The sequence below is a fragment of the Centruroides vittatus genome, unplaced genomic scaffold (assembly GCF_030686945.1).
Source record: "Centruroides vittatus isolate TY-2023 unplaced genomic scaffold, ASM3068694v2 contig_717, whole genome shotgun sequence".
NCBI classification, from domain to species: Eukaryota; Metazoa; Arthropoda; class Arachnida; order Scorpiones; family Buthidae; genus Centruroides; species Centruroides vittatus.
In genome coordinates this window covers 5,118,944-5,141,593 of record NW_027122456.1, presented here as the reverse complement: position 1 = coordinate 5,141,593, position 22,650 = coordinate 5,118,944, and the positions used below count along the sequence as shown (strand labels likewise).

The 22,650-nt window shown below is 31.4% G+C and overlaps 1 protein-coding gene across 1 annotated transcript in view; it reads right to left on the bottom strand.

The window, feature by feature from the left end:
* bsf (bicoid stability factor) overlaps positions 1-22,650 on the bottom strand; it is a 98,732-nt gene that overhangs the window by 51,423 nt on the left and 24,659 nt on the right. Inside the window, exons 6-10 of the mRNA XM_067276931.1 lie at positions 12,724-12,810; positions 12,619-12,657; positions 11,234-11,426; positions 6,488-6,679; positions 1,376-1,481 (exon numbers count right to left, since the gene is read on the bottom strand). Of these exons, the coding sequence (XP_067133032.1) occupies positions 1,376-1,481; positions 6,488-6,679; positions 11,234-11,426; positions 12,619-12,657; positions 12,724-12,810 (617 nt within the window). The remainder of the gene's footprint in view (positions 1-1,375; positions 1,482-6,487; positions 6,680-11,233; positions 11,427-12,618; positions 12,658-12,723; positions 12,811-22,650) is intronic.

Below are 22,650 nucleotides of genomic sequence, written 5' to 3'. Positions count from 1 at the left end.
ATATCAATTCCTTGTTATGAAGATCATAATTGGTCCAGAAACCTGCAGTAACTCCTCAATGTCCTGCTCATCTACATCTCCTAGTCCTGCTGTATCAATTAGGTTGACAATCTGGTCAACCTAACAATACAGCAATAGGCTCTTCTTGTTGAGAATTCTTGGATACCTTCAGTCATAACTTCTTCCACACTTTGTTTGTGCATTTATCAGTTAATTCTTGCCAAGCAAAGTCGATATTGCATATGGCATCCATGATGTTATATTTTTTCCAAAATTGCACCAAATAAACGTAGATTTAAGGCTGTGATGAATTGCCACCTTTCACTGATTGGTTTGTGTTTGGGAATAATCTTACTATATACAAATCAATGAAATGCCACATTAATTTGAATCAGTGTAAATTTTGAGCGTTTTTAAGCTTCGGGCAGACTGCGTTATATCAAATCAGCATTAATTGAGGCAGCGTTAAGTGGGGTCTTACTGTATATGATTAACTTTAATTAATAATTAACAATTTAATTAATTTAAACTGATTAAATAATTGGAAAATTGTTTTCAGCTTGACTGTAAATTTTTCATTATATCTAATCAATTTATATATATGTAATGGCCAGGACAGTAATACACATTAAAAATTTTCACAAATTAGAAGAAACTAAAAAATTATCCTCATATCTTGTCCTTTGTCAACACCTCAGAAACGAGTCTTTATGGGTGGAGTCAAATCAGCCTTTTATTTGAGGCTATTTGTCCATCTCAATTTTATTAAAATAATTGAATCATCGTTTTATTATTTTATAACAATATGAATTAGTATGTTTAATACAACTGTAACTTAAATAAATACTAAAATTATCACAAAAATTTATAACTAATAAATTAATTAAAATACATTTATTTATTATAAATTTATGTGTAAGTAACAGACAGGATATATTGATAAAATAATAATAGTGAACCCATCCCTTTGGATTACAGAGTCATATTATGGGGTAATTTTTGATAACTTTTACATGTTTTATGTTTAATTGACAATAGTACACCAAGAACAAGAAATGCAAGCAAACATGTAAATAGGTGCAATTGTTGTTATAATGCTTGTATACAACTATTGTATATGCTTTGGTAGATATATGTCCAATTATGCCCCAGGAATTACAGCGTATGCAAGCAGACATCTGAAACTGCATTACAAGGTGTCTTTAGAATGGTTAACAGTATCTCAATACTTTGAACATCTGTCATACTAGACAAACTTATTTTCTAGTACTTTTAACAAACTTATTAACTAGTACTTTTACTAATGTGCAAATATTTTTTTATTATATTTCTAAAATTTTAATTATAAACATATATTAAAAAATTTGTTACTTACCAATTTTTTGAAAATATAATGCAGTGTCAGTAGCTTTCAATAATCCAATTTCATTTAGCCCTTTATTTTTCATATCTTGACAGAATTCAATTATTTTTTGAACAGGCTAATAAAAATTTTATGAAATTTTATATTTGAATTTTTAAATTTTATTATTTAATTACTTTATCATAAGCATATGATTATTATACCAAATAAATTGTTAACAATTTTACATAATGAATTCAATATAAACCAATCTATAATCTCTTGGCTAAACAATCATCCCTATTTTCTATTACTTTAAATAGGAAAAATTATAATACAATCTAAAACATTAACAATTTCCTAAAATATAACTAAAACACAACAAAATGCCTACATTAAATACTATTATATAAAAAATGAACAATATGATTGCTAACAAACAGCTGTTTTACGTGAAGTAGCATGTACAGTTTTGGTTTGCTGTACCATAAACATTACATTTATGATGTCGCAAGATAAAAAAGAAATTTGGTAGAAAAAAATCTAGACAAAAATTTAAAACAAGAAAAACAAGGAATAAATTTCTACACATCTAAAATAATTTCTCTGATATTTCTGTAAACAGTAGAATTGACTGACTATTGTTAACAAGTTCTCAAAAATATAATTAGACTTCCTTTCCCATGGGATATTGATATGATGATGTGATGCCTTTCCCAGTACTAGCAATATACAAGATACAAATCTTGTTTGTTGATATTCAGTACATTTTTCAAAACATCTAAACATAATTTTGATACTCTATCAAGAATATTTTAGAATGTAACTTGAGACTTTTTCCACACATCATTTCTTAAAACTGTAGTACTAATGCAAAAGTAGGTTTTCCTTGTAGGCCTCAAATATGCTGCAACATTTTGGAATAAAAGTTGAGTGTTGATAAAAGTTGAGTATGCAATTTGCTGTCAAGTGTAAAAATTATAAAATACTACAGGTATATACAATTTAGACAGCACATCTGGATAGAAACTTTATATCCAGGCAGTTTCACATTTACACTTATTATTGCAACATACATGCTTTCAACTCAGATTCAAAAATAAAAAGCAGCAGTGATTATTTTAATTGGAAAAAACACCTTGAGACTTTATATATATATGAAGCGTGCAATGCCATAAGGTTATAAATGCCATTTTTATCAAAATACATTTTATTGAAGAAATGAGTTTTAAATGCAATGTTTTTTCCTACAAAAAAAATATTGTGGCGATAGTAGTGCTCTAAGTGGCTATAGTTTGGAGATGAATTTATGTGCAAGCCATAACATTTTAAGCGCCAAAGTGCAACGTGACTTTTGGCACGTAAAATGTTATGGTTTACATTTACATCATTTTGTTATTCCAATTTGTAACGCAGTGAATTTTTTATGCAGAACCGGATAATCTGAGGGTTTTTATGCAGAACTGGATAACAAATATTGCTAATAAAATGCCAGTTTATTAGTAGTTAACCTGTATCACCTTATTATTTGATATTTCAAAATGATATTCAGACTTCCATTAATCTTTCAAATTTGAAGTTTTTAAATACATTTTAACTTTTATTACACTAAATTAATACCTTATTGTTTATATTTTCCTTTATTTATCATAATTATATTACAATTGATAAAGATTACAGCTCAGTTCAAGTACCAAAACTGTGGGCCCAACATTGTTGAAGTCAGGAAGCAGCCACTACTAGATTATTACCAGTTTTTAATGTTAAAATTAATATTGAATTTGTAAATTGTGTTTAATAATTTAAATGTAAGTTTTTGGTATTCAAAACTGTTTTTCAGCTGTAGAAACATTAATTTTATGATTGCAATTCTTTTTGGCATTTACAACTTTATGCACTTGCACAATTTTGGCATTTACAACGTTATGGCTCTAATCCTGTTTTTAAACTTTTTTTGTTTCCTTACCATCATACTTAGGTGTTTGAAATTAAACCCAATGTTTTATTCCAGAGTGTAAATTGTTAAAATAATTTTTATAGCATTTGATTAAAGTTTGTTCATTAGAAAAAGTGTTTTTTCTCTCTCCTGAAAAGTTTGTTTTTTGGCATTTACAACATTATGGCATTGCATGCGTCATATATAAACATCTTAAGATGTTTTTTCCAAGATTGATGAGATTTTCTTCTCATCAATCTTGAAATTTCTGGTTTATAAATTTTACATATATAATTTTTATATTTTGTATCATCTGCAGTATATAATTAAAACTTTTTTACATCTAAATACAGAAGAAATTTTTACAAAATTTACTGTGCAATAATGTTTTTTTACTGTAAGATTACAATTTTTTCAGTGACAGACTATCATAAAAGAACATTTCTTTTAATGAAATCACTTCCATAGAACTATAATTATGGCTTTGACAGAAAATTTTTTCAAAGACATATTCTTGTTAATTATTTGCACAATATATTTTTTATTTGAATTTATTGGAATTCAGATTTTAATAGTAAACAATAATGTAATATTTGTGAATACAGTAGAGAACCGAAAATCAGAATCAATTGGGGACTGGGGTTGTTCAGATTAGTGATTTGTTCCGATTACCGATTATGTACAAATAAATATATTAACCTGTCTGATGTTCAAATTTTTCTCCGTTGCGTGTCGCTTCGTGTTGAATTTTCGTCGATTTTAAGCCTAACAAAAATTTTTATAATAATAATCGAGGCTATCGTATTGTTAAAAATTATTTCTGCATTTTGTACAAACAAAATAAATATATTGAAGAATATAAAAACATGAAAATTATACTTTAGAAGTAAATTTAGTATCAAAAACGTTCGATTCAGCACGACACAGTCCGACTGAAAATTGTTCCGATTACCGACGATTCTGATTACCGGGGTTCCGATTAACGAGTCTCTACTGTATATTTTAAGTTGTTAATACAGATCTTTTGTTATAAATATGAAGGCTGTTCAAAAAAAAAAAAAAAAAAAACTGAACTTTTCCTATGAAAATTTTATTATTTATGTACAAGTTTATTAGGTCTTACCCTCTCTCAACTACTGACAATATATCATTCCCAATGTTTATTCTATGATTGGAACATGTTTTCTGGGATAGTGCACAGATCTCCTATAGCATTTTCCTTTATCTCCTGTGGTTCAAAGGAGATGTCCCTTCAAGGTTTTCTTCAACTTGGAAAACAAGAAACATTCTGCTTTGGGTGATATCTGGAGAATAAAAGTGGGTAGAACACAATGCTTGTCTTGTTTTCTTTGTCAAATAACTGCAGCTCAGCAGCAAAACATTGTTATAGCACAACATCAGTGCTCTTCCTGTGCACAGCTTCCTTCAAATGCCTTAAAACTTCCAGATAAAATTTTATACTGGTGTCTGGTCATGGTCTTCAAGATATTTCAATTTCACTTTGTCAGAAATCCAACACACACTATGCACACATGTTCATTAAAACAGTCTTATCTCAACTTCCAATACTATATACAGTAAGACCCCACTTAACGCAGGGGATGCATTCCTAGGCGACAAAGTGCTAAATAAAACAGTGTTAAACGAGGTCATGTTAACACAGTGTAAATAGGGATAGGGGATTATGCAACCAAAAATAAACAAATTTTACTTTAATTTTAAGTTATTTTTATATTAATTTGTGAAATAATATATCTTATACAACACACAAACATGCACACAGAAATGTTAAGTTCATTTTTTGTGATGAAGGTCCTGACTTTTCTGAAATTCTTATTTTTTTGCAATAAAGTTGTGAAGTTTCATTTGTCACTTTTTTCTTTCCTTAAGCAAATGTCAGTAGAAGAAGATCGCATCCAAAATACCTCGTTTTGCTTTTGCACTCCTTTTAAAATTTGGGTCATTTGCTACAATTTGATCAATGATTTCGATTATTGTTACCAAACTTTTACTAAGGAAATCTGTAGAGAAATTTTTTGGGTTCTTCGTTTTCAGAATCTCTATTTTCCAGTTCTATGTGAATTCCTTGTTCTGCAGGTTCTTGAAGGCCGTCATTGGTAAGACTCTCACCAGAAATCTTCAGTAACTCCTCAATATCCTGCTCGTCTACATCTTTAAGTCTTACTGTATTGATTAGGTTGGCTTTGTTCAACCTAACAATACAGCGATAGGTTCTTCTCATTGAGAATTCTTGGATACCTTCAGCCATAACTTCTTCCACACTTCATCGTGCATTTATCAGTTAATTCTTGCCAAGCGAAGCCGACATTGCCTATGGCATCCATGATGTTATATTTTTTTTCCAAAATTGCACCAAACAAACGTAGATTTAAAGAAAGTACACCTTTTTCTGATTGGTTCATGTTCGTAAAGAATCGTATTATATACGAATCAATGAAATGCCGCAATAATTTGAATCAGTGTAAATTTTGAGCTGTTTTTTAGGCTTCAAACAGACCATGTTATATCGAATCGGCGTTAAGCGAGGCAGAGTTAAGCAGAGTTTTACTGTATTTCTATCTACTTTCTGATTAGCTCAAATTTTTTTCAACACCCATTGTTTATTCAAAGCTTATCTATCCAAAATAAAAACTTATACAATTCAAAATTTAAAGCTTGCAGTCTGCAACAAATGTTAGACATGCAGCAAAGTTAAAAAACTGCCTTTTTTCTTTTTTAAAATGGGAAAATCCTTTTCCAAAAATTCTCAAAAGCAAAGTTGACAGAACTAGTTTTTTTGCATCAGAATCCTATTTAATTCTTCTATTAACACACAGTTCAGGACTTTGATTTTCAAATTTGTTAATTTGAAAGTAATAGAATCAAACAATTTTTTTTTGTCAGAATCATGTTTAATTCTATTAACATATCATTCAGAATTTGACAAAAAAAATTGTTTGATTCTATTACTTTCGTTTTCAGAAATCTTTCCAAAAGTTTTCCCCTAAAAAAGAACATTGCATTTTTAATGCCATCTGCAGGAAATCACATGCATAACCAAAGAAAATGCAATCAGTCTTAATCCAATAATCATTCTGATCTAATTATGTCAAATAAGTGTTTCAAGATAGTTATTGTTATATTAAATAAAATAAATAGTAATTTTTGAGTTTGTTATGTTAAATAAACAGTAATATTTTTATGCTTACTCTTTCAGCCCGAACAAGCTGTCTTATAAAAAACTGTCCAATTTGAGATTTGGTGCCAGGAGCTACTACTGGTTGAGACATGCTAAAAAGAAGTTTATAACCAACATCTTCTAATTCTTTATTTACTAATTCCAATATAGTATTAATACAATCTTGATTATATCCAGCAACTTTTTTAATTTTTACCAGAATCTAAAAAAAATTTTATTTTAATTCATAAATTATAATAAGTTATTTAATATAATTAAATTTAATAAATATTAATTAAATTAACTTATTTTCCAATAAATTTTGTAAGTAGTATTAAAAAAGAGCTAGAAAGTAAACCAAAAAAATATTTTAATATAAAATTAATTTATTAGTTGAATTTACACCATTAATTTATTTTTATGAATTGCAAAAATAACTGGGAAATAGTTTACAAAAACTTACACTTTTATAAATCCATCAATAGAATTTAATAAAATAAGAATGTTTTTGATCAGTTTCATTGATCTTCCTCACTTACAGAATACAAAAAATTTAATGGAACAATAAAAGAACATAAATACAAATTTAAAAGAACAAGAATTTGAATTTAAGGGCATTATCTTAAAAATAATAAAAATATATGAAAAAATAAATAAATACAACAAGTATGTAGAAAATTAATAAAAATAGAAATAAATGAATAAATATCTGTTAATAAAGCAACAAAATAATTAAATTTTTTAAATGGAATGCCATGTGTTAGACAGGTTGTCCACATCCCTATGGTTGATGCACACTGATTGTTTTTTATGATCCTTATAAATTTATAACTTTTCTAGATATCCTGTAGTATGTATATTAGATTATTTGATTATCTGATGAATTTTGCTTGCTCCCAGTTTACTCGTATGTCTTGAAGTTGCAAGTAAGCTGTCAGTGTCGTGTTGTTGAGATTTTTTTCAATTGTGTACTTATCGTCGTCATCATAAATTATGTCCAGTGGCATCTGTGTAACCAGTTTTGATTTGAAACGTTGGTCATTTATCAGGATGGAATAAAACCCCGAGTCTGAATTGCAGTTCTTGGGGCTTTATTCCATCCCCATAAATGATCGTTTCAAATGAAAACTGTTCTACACAGATGCCACTGGACATAATTTATGATGACGACGATAAGTACACAATTGAAAAAAATCTCAACAACACGACACTGACAGCTTACTTACAACTTCAAGACATACGAGTAAACTGGGAGCAAGCAAAATTCATCAGATAATCAAATAATCTAATATACATACTACAGGATATCTAGAAAAGTTATAAATTTATAAGGATCATAAAAAACAATCAGTGTGCATCAACCATAGGGATGTGGACAACCTGTCTAACACATGGCATTCCATTTAAAAAATTTAATTATTTTGTTGCTTTATTAACAGATATTTATTCATTTATTTCTATTTTTATTAATTTTCTACATACTTGTTGTATTTATTTATTTTTTCATATATTTTTATTATTTTTAAGATAATGCCCTTAAATTCAAATTCTTGTTCTTTTAAATTTGTATTTATGTTCTTTTATTGTTCCATTAAATTTTTTGTATTCTGTAAGTGAGGAAGATCAGTGAAACTGATCAAAAACCTTATTTTATTAAATTTTGTGCTGGGTTTATAAAGGTGTAAGTTTTTGTAAATTAGTTTTTTATATAGCAAGTTACAAAAAAAATATTTTTTCTTTTTTACAAGAAATATAATACATTAACTAAATTAATTATTATAAATTGAAAATTTCAAAATTTAATTTATTAACCATATGTAATCCTAATTCATAAATTAAAAAATAAACCATCATCTTATTATAAAAATTTACCAAGAAAAAACTAAATAGATAAATAATAATCATACACTTGCAAAATTTAAAATTTTTATCTAATAGAAAACACAACTTCAAACAGCAGAAAATTTTTAATAGTCATAATTAGACTTCATATCCAATATAAATACTTAGATTCAAAGTCCAATGGTGGCTGGCTAGTAAAACTAAAAACATTAGCCAATTAAAAATTTTTCCAATACTTAAAGATGTGTTTCCTATTAGTTTTAACACACATTGGCTCCTGATTTAATAATAAATTTTTAAAAGCAATCTAATAAACTTTAATAAAATAACATTAACTTAAAAAACAAAAACATTCAAAACAAAATTGCAAAGGACAGTTCATTTTACGACTTATTGTAATCTTAGTTAGTTTTCTCTATCTTTTGAATCATTATCAATAATTGTATCCAATTATTAACAAAATTGTCAATGCATCAGCATGGTAAGCAGGATTTGTCCCCTATTCAGAGCAAATGTTTTCTTCCAGATATTCTAAATTTAAACTGAAAAATTAATTTATTTCTAATTGTCAAATTAACCAAGAGATGGAGGCCTAACCACTTATCTCTAGTCAAATTACTTTATATCTAATTATTAAAGTAGCCTTAATATAACCCAACAAATCCAGCAAAGTATTTGGCATTTGTCAATAACTTTTTCCTGTAACTACAATTAATTCTACTGTATTTAGAATATAATTTTAAAATAATATTGAAAAAATTTCAAATCTAAGATAATTTTTTAATAAAATAATAAAAACCTAAGCTGAAATTTCATTGCTTAATTTTGAAAACAGGCTCAAAATATATTAATTTATAATCTCATGTACATTAACATCTGATAATTAAAAAAAATGCCATTTGTACTGTACATATTGTTAGAAAACTCATAATTTGAAAAACTATCATTTAACCTTAACATGTTAATTATGATGATATAGTTTGAATAAAAAATGCTCATGACAGTAATTCAAATCATCACATTGCTTAACCCTTTCCATGCGGAAAACCTTTAGCATTAAGTAAATAGGTGGAATTCATTATGCGGCGCATTTTTGCGTTTTTTGGGTAATTTTTTAAATCGCGATATTTCGCTTCAATATCACGCTATATTCAATCTGTTTTTTGTGTTTGATTAAAAACATATCATAGTTTACGATTGTATAATTTTTAGTTTTATACATATTTAAAATAATATGAAGTTTACGAACAAATTTGAAGGTTACGAACAAAAAAAAAATTAATTTACAGAGAATCGCTGAACTTTGTACATCTGTTAGATAGAAACATCTGTCCTCTATTAAACAAAACAAACTGCAGCTTTCTACCTAGAGCAGGGGAGAAGTTATTGCCATTATTCACACTGTGTCTCTAATTACTTAGCTGGGAGAGTAGTCGATTGTTATCGTGAAGCAACACCGATTAGTCAGCCAGCTGTACGACTGTGTCAGTCGTAGAGCTTTGCTCATACTTTTGTAAAATAATTAAATGTATTCAAAATATATATGAATTCATTTGACAAAAATTTTAAAGCCAAATTAACAGTGCGAACACCTTCCATAGACTTACTATAAGAAGGTGGAGTTTCCCGGGAATATTTATCGCTAGATAGTTTTAAAAACATATTTACTCGCCTAAATATTGTCGAATTAGCTAATTTAATATCTAAGTGCATTAAATTAGTTAATTAGAATTAAAAATCGATTTAAAAAGCGAATTTACAGTGATTGTTTACATTTTACTTCGAAGGTTGGAGGCGGAGCTTTTCGCGGCAATTTTTTCGTTTCATAAGTCTGTGATTAGTTAAAGTAACGTCAACAAAAACAGAAGAGACTCAATAAAACTGTAGAAGGAGTTTCCCTTTGATTGTTTTCAGCCAACTGTGTAGTTAACTGCAAAGATTTACTGTAGAATAGTAGGGGATGTATTTACCAAAATATTTATGGCCCAGAGGTGGTAACAAAACGTTTATGGCTTAAACAAAGTCAATCGACATACAGAACAGTGAATCAAAGCTAAGATCTCTGGAAAACTCAAATATAGCACAAATTAATCAAATTTTTTAATTGTTACCGATCGGTAAGTTTTGCATCACCGATAAACGAAGAAGTCACGTGATACACACCGATCGATAGCTAACCGCATGGAAAGGGTTAATATATACATACATAATTTTTTAATAAAAAATGAAATAAATTGAGTAATTCTGTAGGACTTTAAAACTGAAAATTTTATTAAGTATTTATTATGTGAGATCCCAATCATTACTGTGAGAAAAGGGTCACATTAGACATAAACAACACCACTTTTCTGTCAACAAATGGTAACTCAATACACAAATATGAAACATATTCCTGTGAGAAGACAAATTAACTGTCACCTGCATCATATGAAATTATTCAGGGGATTTGATGAACATGAACTGGCCATCCAAATGGTCTGATGGACTGAAGTAAAAGTTTAGGATCTTTATAGATGTGCCAGAATTATATGTTCAGAGATTTTTAAGTTTGATAAAAACAAGAGTTTTAAAGATTTACTGGTACGTGCAGAGTAAAACAACAAAAATTAGAAGCTTCCAGAGAAAGAAGAGGAAAGAGACTGACAAGCTAATTGACAACTCATCTACCTGCTAATAACTGCAAGAACAAGTGACATATAACTCTCTCTGCACCATAATAAAGAAAAATGTATAAAACAATACTTTTAATTATTTTTAATCAACAAGGCTTTTTTTTATTAATGTTAGATTTGCTGCTCTGTCATCACAAGATGATCAATGTATAGATTTATTCTACACCTTAAAAATTCCCTAAGATTCTGAATTTTTATGCAAATATAAAATTCTGAGAATTTGTATTTTCCTGTGTTTTAATAATATTTAATGCAAATTTTACCTCATCAATATGTTCTGAATGTCCATTCACTGCAAGTGCAGTTATAATTTGCAAATAATTTTTATCCATTAGAAACACATCATAACATTGAGCATCCATTAGGATATCATTGATTCCTTTAATATCACCATTTTTTGCGTATCCACATGCTAATGCTGTGTAAGTGTCTGCAGTTGGTTCAAGTTGAGCATTTCTAAATTAGAAAAATTTGCACTTTAATATTAGAACAACAATATTTAAAATTAAGATTACTATTGTAATTAATTATCACCATCTTAATTACTACTGTAGAAGTTCATTAATACAGCACCTACAGGAAGATAGTAGTATAGTAGTATTGAATTACAGAAAATGCCAGATTACCACGTCTTTTTGCATTTTCACAAAATTCATTAAGTTATATATGATCAGAATGTTGCAAATATTATCGTAAATTTGTACCAGTACACACTACTGTATGTCTCCAATTCTTTTACGCACGCTTTTAAAAAGTCTGATGATGATATAGTGCCTGACTATACTGATTGAAAAACTTGCAAAAACAGTAACAAACACTTGTGTATTCTGAAACTGTGTCTTCTTTTATCTGTTTTTATCTTCATGACTAGGTGCATAAATAGACACAGGGCATTTCTACATGAAGAGTATATGCTAGACACGAAGAGTATATGGTAAAAGATGTTTGATGTTAAGTCAAGAAACCTTAACTGTAATAGTACGTTTAGTTGTAAATATATTTTAAACTATAATGGTATTTTAACATAAAACAATTTTAACTGTAAATAAGTAATTTTAAACAGAATGTATACATGTCAACACCACCTACAAGAAATCCCAGAAGTCATTCTGACAGATGAGGGGCTTATGCCCGAAACACATATTGGCCTATAGGAGATTCCAAATAAAGATGATGTAAAAATGCCCTATGTCTATCTATGCACCTAGTTGTGAAGATAAAAACAAGTAACAAACACACTATTACCCAGGATCTTTACAGTACAAAATGTCTAAACAAATTCTGATTCACAGAATACAGAAAATGCAAGATCCATCATTAGACAATTCCAAATTACTGGCTACTCTTCAGAGCATGCCAAATTAATGAACTTCTACTGTATGTAGAAAACATAATTTACAGTAATAAATTAATACCACTGTTTCATTTTAACTACATAAATAAATTAAAACTCTTCGGTGTCTAATTAAAATTTTTTATATTATTTATTTCATTCTACATTAAATCAGCTATTAATGAAAAATCGTAAAGTAATTTTTTCTTAAAACTATGTCAATAAAATTATCATCATCAGTTATTGTGTATTATAATAATATTTTTATTTAATTATATAATATAAATGATATATGAAGATTCTGTAAAAACTTACTTCATAATATCCAAAATTCCTTTTGCATTTTCCATATTACTGAAAAATAATTCAGAATTAAAAAAAAAATATTTCAAAATCTTTAAAATATATTATAATACCTACCCTGATTTTACATATCCCATTACAAGAAAATTAAAGACAGTTTCATTAATAGTTAACTCCTTTGACTTCATAAATTCAAGTATTTTGCTTTAAAAAATAAAATCAAAAATGTTTTAAAGTTATCTTAACTTAAACTATTTCATAAATTTAGTTTTAATAATGAATATTTTTAAGTTTATATTAGTAAATATAACAGTAATGACTGGATAGACTTTATTTAATCAATAAATAAAATATTTAAAATTAAATCATAAAAACACAATCATATGGTTTTCAAAAATAATTTTTAAAATTTACTTAAATTAATAAAGAGATCTGGAAAAAAATCTGTATATTAGAAAAATCTCTTTGGTTACTTATAAATAGATATAACATACTGATAGACAAAAGGGACTTCAAATCTATATATATAATCAGGACGAGTTGATGATGACGATGATGATGATGATAATAATAATAATAATAATAATAATAATAATAATAATAAATTTCCAATACACTGTTAACAGAACACACAACTGGAAGACACCTGGTGTAGACAACATTCACAATTTCTGGTACAAAAAGTTTACATCACTGCACCAGGAACTAGCTAAACATCTAACACACATCATCATCAATCCACAAGACATGCCAAATTTTCTTACCCAGGGCATCACCTACATGAAACCTAAAAACAACAATACCACAGACCCCACACAATACAGACCAATTACATGTCTTCCAACACTCTACAAATTATTGACATCCTGTATTGCAAACAAAATATACAAACACGTTGAAGAACACAATATTCTAACAGAACAGCAAAAAGGTTGTTGTAGAAACCACAGGGGATGCAAAGAACAGTTACTCATAGATTCAGTCATTCTACGACAAGCACACAAACAACACAGAAACATACACATGGCATATATAGACTACAGAAAAGCATTCGACAGTGTTCCACACAGCTGGCTGCTACATATTCTACATATGTACAAAATACATCCATCACTCATTGCATTCTTTCAAAACACTATGCAGCACTGGAGAACAACACTACATCTCAGGGTTAGTAACACTTCCATACAAACAAACCAAATTTTTATTAGGCGAGGAATTTTTCAAGGAGATTCCTTGAGTCTTCTCTGCTTAGCTCTGAACCCATTATCCAACATGTTAAACAACACGCAATATGGTTACAATATCAGACACGAAAAAACAACACAGTTTACACTGTCACATCTCATGTACATGGATGACATAAAACTTTATGCATCCACACAAAAACAACTTCATCAACTCCTACAAATCACACATTCATACACCAAGGACATACAAATGGAATTTGGCCTAGATAAATGCAAAACAGTTCACATAGAAAAAGGAATCCTGAAGAAAGAAGATTTTGCACTTGGAAATGGAGACGTTATTGAATCCATGGAAGAGGGCGAGTTCTACAAGTATTTAGGATTCCAACAGGCCAAACTAACAGAACATACACAAATAAAGCAAAGATTAATTAAAGAATACCAAAGTAGGTTAAATGCTATTCTCAGAACACAATTAAATGCAAAACACACAGTTAAAGCAATAAACACATATGTCATTCCAGTACTCACATATTCTTTTGGAGTTATACATTGGACTCACACTGATCTTGAGCAACTCCAAAGGAAAACAAGAACAACACTTACTAAGCATAAACAACATCATCCTAAATCCGCCACAGAAAGATTAACCCTTCCACGTAAAGATGGCGGACGTGGCCTGATCGACATAGTTAACCTTCACTACAAACAAATACAGTCACTGCGAGAGTTTTTCTACAAAAAACAAGAAACATCACAATTACATAAAGCAGTAATTCTAGCAGACTCGAATAACACACCATTAAACTTACACTCACATCATATGGACACAACACAACATATAAAAAGCATAGACACCATTAAGCAATCGTGGGCTCGAAAGGCACTCCATGGCAGGCATCCTTACGATCTGGCCCAGGATTTTGTTGACAAAACTGCGTCAAACAGCTGGTTAGCTCGGGGATGCCTCTTTGGGGAGACGGAAGGATTCATGATTGCCATACAGGATCAGGTCATAAATACTAAAAACTACAGAAAACACATACTCAAAGATGCAACACTCACAAATGACACATGCAGAAAATGTCACATCATGCCAGAAACTATACAACACATCACCTCTGGTTGCAAGCTCTTGGCACAGACAGATTATTTACACAGACATAACCAAGTAGCAAATATAATACACCAAGAGCTTGCAAAGAAACACAAATTAGCAGACATCCACGAACCATATTACAAATACATCCCACAGACAGTATTGAAAAACAACACGCACAAAATGTACTACGACAGAGCCATAATCACAGATAAAACAATTTACCACAACAGACCAGACATCACACTCATTGACAAACACAATAAAATCACATACATTATAGACATATCCATTCCAAACACTCACAATATACAAAACGCATGCACTGAAAAAATTAGCAAGTACACAGAACTCGCCCAGGAAATAAGGCATCTGTGGAGGATGGATAAGGTGCTTATTGTACCTGTTGTTCTCTCCTCTACAGGTGTCATACCACACACACTACACAAAAGCCTGGGCACATTACAATTGAATAGAAACACATACATCACACTACAGAAGGCCACTATATTGAATACATGTCATATTGTGAGAAAATTCCTGAATACAGACACACACACTGATACACTTCTTTAATTTCTGTTTTGGTTACTATGCCTTGACTTTGGTCCGGCATAGTACACAGCCACCGGTGTTAACCGAGTATATCTAACTTAACCCATAATAATAATAACTCTCCCGTGGTCACCACCTGGTCGTGGTGGGAGAGCCCAGTAATTTTACTGATCCATAGGGCAATGCAGGCTGGAGCATAAGCTCCTGGTAGGGACACCCATGCCAGTAAGATCTATGGGGAGAAATGAAGCTAAGATTGACCACACCCACATTCTGTGGAGATATTTATTATGGTAATAACTAGATCAAAGTGTGATACCGGCTCGGACGTCGCCCGGGTTAACAAGGTCCGCGTTCGTGGGTTAGGCAGAAGCTCACGTTCGAAAAATAGGTCACAGTCTCCCTTGGTTACCGGTGGCGAAAGCAGCACCGGCCCAAGCATGGCTACTGCAATGCCCTCAACAGATGTGAGGAACCAACCCAGCCTTGGTGTTTCTGTGGCAATGCATCCACAGACCACAAAGACTGGAAAACCACGCCAACGGATGAAATGGACAGTAGAAATGAACAAGTTTATCATCCGTAGTTACTACACCATCACAAAACTCAAAACAAACATGACAACATACAGACAACTACTACACCATAGATTCACACAACAGTATCCTCATCTCACTGTCACCGAACAAAGGGTTGTTGATCAAAAAAGAACAATTATACACAACAACCTTATTCCACAAACAACACTTGAACTTATCAAACAACAGGTTGCTGATCAAATACATCAACAGACAGAAACATCTCACATTAATGAAGATCATGTAACCTGTCAGGATAATCCAGCAACAAGCATTGATAATAACACACATACAACAATTACCACTAATGATACTACAGACACTTCCTCATCCATCACTGATAACATACACAGGGATTTAGTTAATACGCTCTCACTTATATTTCAGGAAACACTCACTAAATATATAGGTACAGATCCCACACAACGACCACGAATACCAAAAATCAACACGTCAAAAGTAGTAGGAAAAACACTAAATTATGTAAACACTCACTTAATACCACACTACATTCATTCAATTTCTACACTTGCAGACATTCATACATTAGTTTATGCTGGGGCAGTCACAGTAGTGACACACCATGGACTGAAAGTACAATCACAGACAAATACACAGAAAACCCAATTCTATCACAAGCCTGCCTGGCAGACAAGAACAGAAACACAAATAAATGACATTAGACAGCAATTAGGCAGGTTGACACAATACACTAAAAACAACATAACACCCAAATTAAGGAAACAGCTCAAAAACATTTTCAAGAAAATAAAAACACACACAAAACATGAACATCACAACACACACATTACAGAATACATTGATACACTAAAACAAAAACTTGCTGCCAAAGCACGTAGACTCAAACGTTACAAAACATGTACACTACGAAAACAACAAAATAAATTATTTACAAACAATGAAAAACTCTTTTACAGACAAATTAATAACAAAGCAAACACTGATACACAGCACAGTGGCACACCAACAGAAGAAGAACTCACAACATATTGGTCTTCTCTTTGGTCCAGTGCTGTCACGCACAATGCTGATGCAGGCTGGATCGAGGAGGAGAACAGAAACTTGCACAACATACCAATTATGCCCTGTGTTGAAATAAACATACATGATTTCCAATACACTGTTAACAGAACACACAACTGGAAGACACCTGGTGTAGACAACATTCACAATTTCTGGTACAAAAAGTTTACATCACTGCACCAGGAACTAGCTAAACACCACACACACATCATCATCATCAATCCACAAGACATGCCAAATTTTCTTACTCAGGGCATCACCTACATGAAACCTAAAAACAACAATACCACAGACCCCACACAATACAGACCAATTACATGTCTTCCAACACTCCACAAATTATTGACATCTTGTATTGCAAACAAAATATACAAACACGTTGAAGAACATGACATTCTTACAGAACAACAAAAAGGTTGCCGTAGAAATCACAGGGGATGCAAAGAACAGTTACTCATAGATTCAGTCATTCTACGGCAAGCACACAAACAACACAGAAACATACACATGGCATATATAGACTACAGAAAAGCATTCGACAGTGTTCTACACAGTTGGCTGCTACATATTCTACACATGTACAAAATACATCCATTACTCATTGCATTCTTTCAAAACACTATGCAGCACTGGAGAACAACACTACATCTCAGGGTTAGTAACACTTCCATACAAACAAACCAAATTTTTATTAGGCGAGGAATTTTTCAAGGAGATTCCTCGAGTCCTCTCTGGTTTTGCTTAGCCCCGAACCCATTATCCAACATGTTAAACAACACGCAATATGATTACAATATCAGACATGAAAAAACAACACAGTTTACACTGTCACATCTCATGTACATGGATGACATAAAACTTTATGCATCCACACAAAAACAACTTTATCAACTCCTACAAATCACACATTCATACACCAAGGACATACAAATGGAATTTGGCCTAGATAAGTGCAAAACACTTCACATAGAAAAAGGAATCCTGAAGAAAGAAGATTTTGCGCTTGGAAATGGAGACGTTATTGAATCCATGGAAGAGGGCACGTTCTACAAGTATTTAGGATTCCAACAGGCCAAACTAACAGAACATGCACAAATAAAGCAAAGATTAATTAAAGAATACCAAAGTAGGTTAAATGCTATTCTTAGAACACAGTTAAATGCAAAACACACAGTTAAAGCAATAAACACATATGTCATTCCAGTACTCACATATTCTTTTGGAGTTATACATTGGACTCACACTGATCTTGAGCAACTCCAAAGGAAAACAAGAACAACACTTACTAAGCATAAACAACATCATCCTAAATCCGCCACAGAAAGATTAACCCTTCCACGTACAGATGGCGGACGTGGCCTGATTGACATAGTTAACCTTCACTACAAACAAATACAGTCTCTGAGAGAGTTTTTCTACAAAAAACAAGAAACATCACAATTACATAAAGCAGTAACTCTAGCAGAACTCAAATAACACACCATTAAACTTACACTCACATCATATGGACACAACACAACATATAAAAAGCATAGACACCATTAAGCAATCGTGGGCTCGAAAGGCACTCCATGGCAGGCATCCTTATGATCTGGCCCAGGATTTTGTTGACAAAACTGCGTCAAACAGCTGGTTAGCTCGGGGATGCCTCTTTGGGGAGATGGAAGGATTAATGATCGCCATACAGGATCAGGTCATAAATACTAAAAACTACAGAAAACACATACTCAAAGATGCAACACTCACAAATGACACATGCAGAAAATGTCACATCATGCCAGAAACTATACAACACATCACCTCTGGTTGCAAGCTCTTGGCACAGACAGGTTATTTACACAGACATAATCAAGTAGCAAATATAATACACCAAGAGCTGCAAAGAAACACAAATTAGTAGACATCCACGAACCATACTACAAATACATTCCACAGACAGTATTGGAAAACAACGCGCACAAAATGTACTACGACAGAGCCATAATCACAGATAAAACAATTTACCACAACAGACCAGACATCACACTCATTGACAAACACAATAAAATCACATACATTATAGACATATCCATTCCAAACACTCACAATATACAAAATGCATGCACTGAAAAAATTAGCAAGTACACAGAACTTGCCCAGGAAATAAGGCATCTGTGGAGGATGGATAGGGTGCTTATTGTACCTGTTGTTCTCTCCTCTACCGGTGTCATACCACACACACTACACAAAAGCCTGGGCACATTAGAATTGAATTGAAACACATACATCACACTACAGAAGGCCACTATATTGAATACATGTCATATTGTGAGAAAATTCCTGAATACAGACACACACACTGATACACTTCTTTAACACGTTGACTGCCATCTATGAGATGACTCGTAGTTACCGTTTCTGCCTAGGACGCCACCTACGAGTTATATCGTAGTTTGTTTTTTTGCCATATTTGTGCAGCTACAATGTAATTCGTAGTATATCAGTGTAAATATGAATAGATAGCTTCAGGGGCAAGAACAAAAAATCAAGTTTGGCTTACATGAACAGAACATTTATTAATAAATGAACAGAAAATATAATAAAAAGTTTATTCAAAATCAAAAGCAAAACGATATTTTTATTGTTTGTGATAATTTTTAAAACAATCTTCTATGCAAAGGGCTGGCTTGTCTAGACAGATTGGACAGAAATAACGCGTTTCTCGGCGTATTTTAGCTTTGGTACAAATTCGACATGGCTTTGTCGGATGTTGTTTTTTCTGAGTAGGTGGGATACTCTGTAAATAGTGAAGCTCTTGCAATTTAATTTTTTTTGAAACTGGTTGAATCTCTTTTCCAATCAACGCTTTGACGAATGCTTCTCTAAACTTTATAAGTTTTATTTTAGAATAAGTTGCTTTTTGAAAGAGTTTTTGCGCATTATGTATATATATTTCTATAATATGTAATGCAACCTTTTTGGGCCATCTAATAGTCTTTCTTAGAGCTGTGTAGTACGATAGCATTTTTTATTTCTTTATGTTTTGCAATTTCTTGTGCAGCATACAAATTGGTTTGTTCGACCAGTAATGCAAGAAATTCTTCCGAAAAAAATAGGTCTACCAGCATTTGCACTGTAAGGTTTGTCGTATCCAATTTCAAACCAACATTTTCTTGGAAAATAAATAGTTCAGGATTTTGTTGAGTTTCTGTCCACAAATTATCGTTTGGATTTGATGTGGTTGCTTGAGACGCATCGTCATTGCCTTCAGGTTCGAGAATAGTCTCATCTTCAGGTTCGGAGACGACGTCATAATCACTGTCCTCACTTGAATCCTCAGATGGTACATAATCGCTACTGTCGTTACCATCATCACCAAAAATTTTGTCAGATTCTGAATCACTTAGATTAGTGTAGTAATCAAGTTGTTTTTTAGTCAGTGGTCTTTTCTTATCCATATTGGGATATTTATAATTTGATTATAGAAATAAATAAAAAATAACACTCTCAAAAAAGACGTAAATGTGATGTGCTCGCCTCTATATCCGATTTATTACTAATGAATTTAGACGCACATCTCCGATTGGCTGTAGCGAAGTGACAGGACGAATCGTGTCTGTGCACGAATTAACTCGTAGTTTGGCTTTAGCGAAGAGCTTTCTGTTACATAAGCCAACTACGAGATAATTCGTAATACCTTTATTTTAAGAAAAACACATTCTATATGCTTTTTGATTATTACTATGTACTCTGATTAGAGTTTTTAATAATATAATATAATTAAATTAAGTTGGCGTTTTACAACAGAACCGTGAAAAGTCACGTGGCAGTCAACGTGTTAATTTCTGTTTTGGTTACTATGCCTTGACTTTGGTCCGGCATAGTACACAGCCACCGGTGTTAACCGAGTATATCTCACTTAACCCAACATAATAATAATAATAATAATAATCAGCGCAGAGCCCAAACGGTTAGGAGTTGAAAGTTGAAATTTGGTACTCAGTTAGGGTATGTCACGAGAACACACGCTAAGAAGGGATTTTTTGAAATTCCTCCCCTTGGGGGAGAAGGACAAGATTAAGTCTTAACACTTCCATCAACAATGGAAGTGTTATGTAACAATGGAAGTGTTACGTAACAATGGAAGTGTTAAGAGAAAGCAACGTGCAAGATGCAGATGCAGTTTTTTTTCGTTTTTGCGGGAAATCGAAATATTTTTAAACCCACCAAAAATTCTGTAATTAGTCTGGAAACAGGGGAACCCAATTCTTGCATTCTGTGAATAGGTTGACTATAACGTAATAATCTTAATCTTCGCTATCGTTACTTTTGCCCAAGCAATGCCGGGCCTATCTGCTAGTTAAATATAAAGTTGATTACTATTCATTAGTAATAATCTTCAAACATAATAAAATCTGTCGAAATAATTATAAAACAAAATATATCTTTGAAAAACTGTATTATAAGTGGCAAATTCTATAAATAATAATAATAATACAGTATATCAAGATACATTTTATAAATCCAAATTTTAGACAAGTGAACCAAATCAATCATTATTCACAAACTATTTTAAAGTATAATTACTTTTCTGGCTCTGATATAACAGGGAAAGTATGGCAAATCTTGGGAGTCAAACAATGACCCCAAGATTTTTAGTTTTGGACTCAAGGGACCTTAAAATGTCGAGAAATGCAAAAACCGTTGAGGGGTTCTCTCTATCTTTCTCTCTGTGTGTGTGTTGGGGGAGCACAACTTTGTATGCCCTCTTTGAAGCTTAATAACTCGTGCTTTTTCTCTAAAATTTCTGAAATTTTGCAGGGAGGTTTGTATATTAGGCTATTTAATTTTGAAAGGTTGACAGTATAGAGAGATACAGGGGGTCATGTCATATCTTGAATAGGATCGAACATAATGACAATTTTTCTTGTTTTTAGCATTTATTTTTTTATAAAACCCATTCCTACCCACAAAATTAAGTTTTTTACCATTTTATAATAGTTAAAAATATAAAAAGTTTTTAAAATAAAACATAACAGATGGTGCTGTCAAAATTTTAAATGTTGCCAGGAAAGTTAAGCACTCATTGCTGGCTTTTTCAATTAAATTACTAACAAACTTGGTACTACAGATAAACAGTAAACTACAATTATCTGGAATGTTCTCTTTGTTAAAAATAAATAAGCTTGTATGTATATTATGCATGCATAAAAATTATTTTATTCTTAATTGTTTTTCATATTGAGCAATTACAAGCATGGGTAGGAGGCTAAAAAAATGAGCTGTCATTGACTAGTCATTTCTAACTAAAGAAAATTGTGCACCTAAGGAAATCCATAACTGGCTGAAGAGTGTTTATGAGAATGCTGTTGTGGCATTAACAATGTGTGACACTGAGTGAATAGGTTTCAAGAAGAAACTGAAATTGTAGATAAGCCAAGAATTAGAGGCTTCTGTAGGGCACCTAGAGGTCCAACATCAGTCAGTGATAAGAATTGACAATATGTGATGAGTTGATTCGAGGAGACACTCATCACAATCTAGAACCAATGAAGAGACCACATAGACATTTGTTTCATACGAGCTTTATGGAATGAAT